The sequence below is a fragment of the Notothenia coriiceps genome, unplaced genomic scaffold (assembly GCF_000735185.1).
Source record: "Notothenia coriiceps isolate Sejong01 unplaced genomic scaffold, NC01 NC01_scaffold00013333, whole genome shotgun sequence".
In the NCBI taxonomy this organism is placed as follows: domain Eukaryota; kingdom Metazoa; phylum Chordata; class Actinopteri; order Perciformes; family Nototheniidae; genus Notothenia; species Notothenia coriiceps.
Genome location: NW_011346034.1, coordinates 1 through 4,248, shown reverse-complemented (window position 1 = coordinate 4,248; position 4,248 = coordinate 1). Strand labels below are relative to the sequence as shown.

The 4,248-nt window shown below is 43.8% G+C and overlaps 1 protein-coding gene across 1 annotated transcript; it reads left to right on the top strand.

Annotated features, from left to right (window-relative positions):
* Nucleotides 1–1,930: 1,930 nt before the first annotated feature.
* On the top strand, nucleotides 1,931–4,080 carry LOC104947891 (phosphatidylinositol 3,4,5-trisphosphate-dependent Rac exchanger 1 protein-like; the record flags this gene model as incomplete). The annotated part of the gene is made up of 2 exons (XM_010774004.1): nucleotides 1,931–2,523; nucleotides 3,922–4,080. Coding segments are annotated over 2 exons (746 nt in total), but the record flags the coding sequence as incomplete, so codon positions are not given.
* Nucleotides 4,081–4,248: the final 168 nt, after the last annotated feature.

Below are 4,248 nucleotides of genomic sequence, written 5' to 3'. Positions count from 1 at the left end.
TGAAACGTTTTAGCTCTATGAAACCTGATGTACTTATATGATTCTGTATTCTTCAAGTTTGTATCTTCCTGGTCGAATGTACTTATTGTAAGTCTATTTGGATAAAAGCCTCAGCTAAATGCAATGTAATGTACAATGACGTGCATCGCTAAAATCTAAAGAGAGTAAGAGTACTTAACCTGCATAAAAACACAAACACAAATTCCCATAACCCAACTGGTTGGATCCTCTTCTCTAACCAACAACTCTTTCAAACTCCACACCTCTAATTTGCAACGCAGGATTTCTTAAACTGATAACTCTGACGATATGATCAGGATTCAAGAAAGCAGCACAAAAGACAATGTATAACTTCAACCTGAATACCACTCAACGTGATTTTGATGATAACATTGGTTGTTTTCAAGTGTACCAAAAGATACCAAAAATAAAACTTCTTTAGTTATTGACTGTCTATCAGACTGTCTATCAGACTGTCTATCAGTTAACTATAAAGGTCATCCTGTGGAAAACTACATCCAGCCCACACGGTGACAAAATGTCTGGACTTTTTGCAATGTCACGTCTTCAATACACCTCCATCACCTTATCAGGGAATCAACCTAGATTTCAAATGAACCCTCTACGAAAGCTTTTTAAAAAGATTGCTGCTACTAAAAGCTGCATTTATTCTGATTCTGTTAGTGTCATGCCTGCTTCTGAATATGTGTGGCTTTTGCCCACACACACACACACACACACACACACACACACACACACACACACACACACACACACACACACACACACACACACACACACACACACACACACACACACACACACACCATGTATACATCACTTCAGGGGACATTACATTGACTTACATGCATTTCCTGGAGACTTATCCTAACCTTAACCATAACCAAGTCTTCACCCTACAATTAATGATTCCCCTCATGGGAACCTCCATTTTGTCCCCATAAGGGAGGCGAGTCCCCACACGTGACTGTGTAAACAGATTTAGGTCCCCACAAGTATAGTAATGCTAGGTCACACACACACACACACACACACACACACACACACACACACACACACACACACACACACACACACACACACACACACACCATTAACAGGGGAACACTGTCAACAGAAGCTCTTTGACTCTAGACTCTGGTCTCAGTACTGTATGTCAATATGACATACTGCTCTGAAAAGAAAACGGATATAGAGTTATTCCCTTAGAACACACACATCATCATCATCATCATCCAGTGGTGTCATATTAATGCATAATTAAGACAGCAAGGTGTTTGAATCAAACATTAGTCTTAGCAACTTAGCAAACATATTCACTGTGTCACTCACACACACATATGCATGCTATTATCGACCTGTGTGTGTAGAGAGGTTAAGTCCTCGAGTGGAGGGTTAGGGATCTAATTATTGGAGGAAGATGATATCTATCATAGTTTCTTCATCTGGACATGACCAGTGATTACAAGTCCAGATTAAATGGACGGTCATTAGGGAGGCTTTTAATGCTGTTTAATGCATTTCAGGCAGAGAGTTTGGGATTTTAGCCTTTGCAGACCATTTACATGCACACACACATCTATAGAACGAAGTACAGGAAAGGGGGAAACCCAAAAAGCACAATAGGGCTCCAGGGTCTACACTTCTTCAGTCACAAACTGAAGACCCACCTGTTTTGCGTGTACCTTGAGCAACAAAAAACATAACAAAAATAAGCAACACTTGAGAGTTTAACTTACGAAACAGTACAATGGTCTTGCTTGTTTGAAGTTAATGTGTCAGCACATGTTGTTGTCCTTAGTTTGAATCTCTCACTTATTGCATGTAATATAAAAGACATTAACACAGGAGGACTGAATATACATAGATGGCTGTGCAAGTATTGATCTCCCCCTCCTTCTCTCTGCAGCTCCAGCAGCACTGCGCGGTCGCTCTGAGCCCCCAGGTGAGGAGCGCCAGGTGGGTCTGGGGGTGGCCCGGTCGGGGCAGCACCGCTGGAGCACCATCAGCAGCCTGAGCGTGGACAGCGGGGTGGTCGGCCTCAGCGACGAGCGCGAGGAGGAGATGGACAGCGAGCCGCGAAGGTACCGCCGGACCCGCGGGGCCGAGGTGGAGCGGGTCGACAGCGGCATCGGGCCGGGGCTGTCCCGCACCTGGAAGAGACCCTCGGCCTCCCTCAGAGCCTGGGAGGCGCAGAGACCCTGCCCCGACTGTGGGCTGCGGGACGGGGCCTCCAAAGAGCGGGGGGAGCGCATGTGTGACCGCTGCTCCAAGCTGCGCACCGAGAGGAAGGAAGCCATCCTGGAGTTCCTGAACACGGAGCAGAGCTACGGAGAGGACCTGCGCATCATCAAGGAGGAGTTCTACGGGCCGATGCAGAGCGCGGCGCTGCTGACCCCAGAGCAGCTGAGCGTGGTGTTCAGCAACGTGCAGGAGCTCATCGACGTCAACGACCGCTTCACAGAACACCTGCAGGACAGCATCGACCAGGCCTTCGACCAGGTGAGCCCCCCTCCGTGTCTTTGTGACACACACGATGTCATGACCTGGATCCGGCAGTCATAACAAGTTGGGAGACTACACCATGTTCTACAGAATAGACAAACACGGGTATAATAGCTTAATATTTGTGTATAAAGATTGTCAGGATCCTTACATCCCAAAACTCTGCAGCACAGCTTCATTTATTTATGTGTGTGTGTGTGTGTGTGTGTGTGTGTGTGTGTGTGTGTGTGTGTGTGTGTGTGTGTGTGTGTGTGTGTGTGTGTGTGTGTGTGTGTGTGTGTGTGTGTGTGTTCCTCCAATTATTGACCTGCAGCTGAGAGGCAGAGGTTAGAGACACAATAGCAGAGAGACTCAATCATGTCACACACACACAGATACAGCCAACAGGGGTTACACAAGGTAGTTTGATTTGTAATGCTCTTAAGCTTTGAGCTCCTACTAGTCTGATATTACATAAGTCACCTTCAGGGTCATATGTATAAAGGCATTACAGTGTGTGATTCTAATCCAATAAACTTTTTGATTTGGATTCGAATCATTGTGACTTGGACTCCTGTCGATTCCAGTCTTTTATGACTTGTGGTTCAGGGGGTAGTTTGGGTGTTTACTGATCAGAGGGTCAGGGGATCGACCTCCAGCCCATGCAGTCAACATGTCGAAGATCTTAACCCCAAGTTGCTCTTGTAGCTAGTCCATTTTGGATAAAGCATCAGCTAAATTACATTTAATGTAATAAAAAACAAATGACTTGGTCTTGGAAGTTAAAGACTTTACTCTAAACTTGACTTTAAATATTAGATGTATTTAAAGTGTTGACATGTGTTTATGTAACGTTACCTGGTGTTATACACTGCTTCTGTGAACTGCAAACCTACAAACTGGATTATCAAATTGCTTTTCCTTATGTCAAGTATATCTTTGTATGAGAATAAGAGTAAAAGCTTGACCTTTGAAACAAAAACAGATCCAGAACTGATACATAATGGACCTCGGGGGGGAGATTGTTTTGTCAAATGCTGTTCCCAACTTGCAGATTCAATTTAAAATCTCTTTAAAGTTCTCCAAAAACATTTCTATTATTGAAATTGAATTTGATAAAGATTATCTAACACTGTAAAAGCTCCATAACAGCTAATGAATGGATCTTGTGGTGAGATTGTTTAATCTACCAGTCATTTGTCTTTCTTATAGTACCATCATTTTTACGTTTTTATCGAAATATGGACAATAATTTCTAGTAAAAGCTGTGCAACACACAGTTTGCCACTTCTTCCTTTGCACTCGCGTTAGAGTATCCTTTTGGGGAAATATATCTTAAACACTATAATAGAAAACAACTCTTTTGTTGTAAATGAGTTGCACATTAACCATATTCTCTCCTGTGGTTTCCCTCAGGGAGATGAAGACCTGCTCACGGTGAACATAGGAGAGATCTTTCTGGAGTTCGTCAACATGCTGCCGGCCTTCCAGACGTACTGCCTGCAGCAGCCCACCTCCGTCAACCTGCTGAACGCCCTGGAGAAGGAGAAGGAGCTGCTCAGGTACTGATTCTACTTCCTGTTAGTGTGTGCAGAGAAGTACACACATCCTTTACTCAAGTAGAAGTACAGATGCTCGTGTTTAAAAATACTCTGGTGAAAGTAGAAGTACTGACTAAACTTCTTTACTCAAGTCAAAGTAAAGAGGCTTTGAAATGTACTTCAGTAAAAGGTACCCATAAAC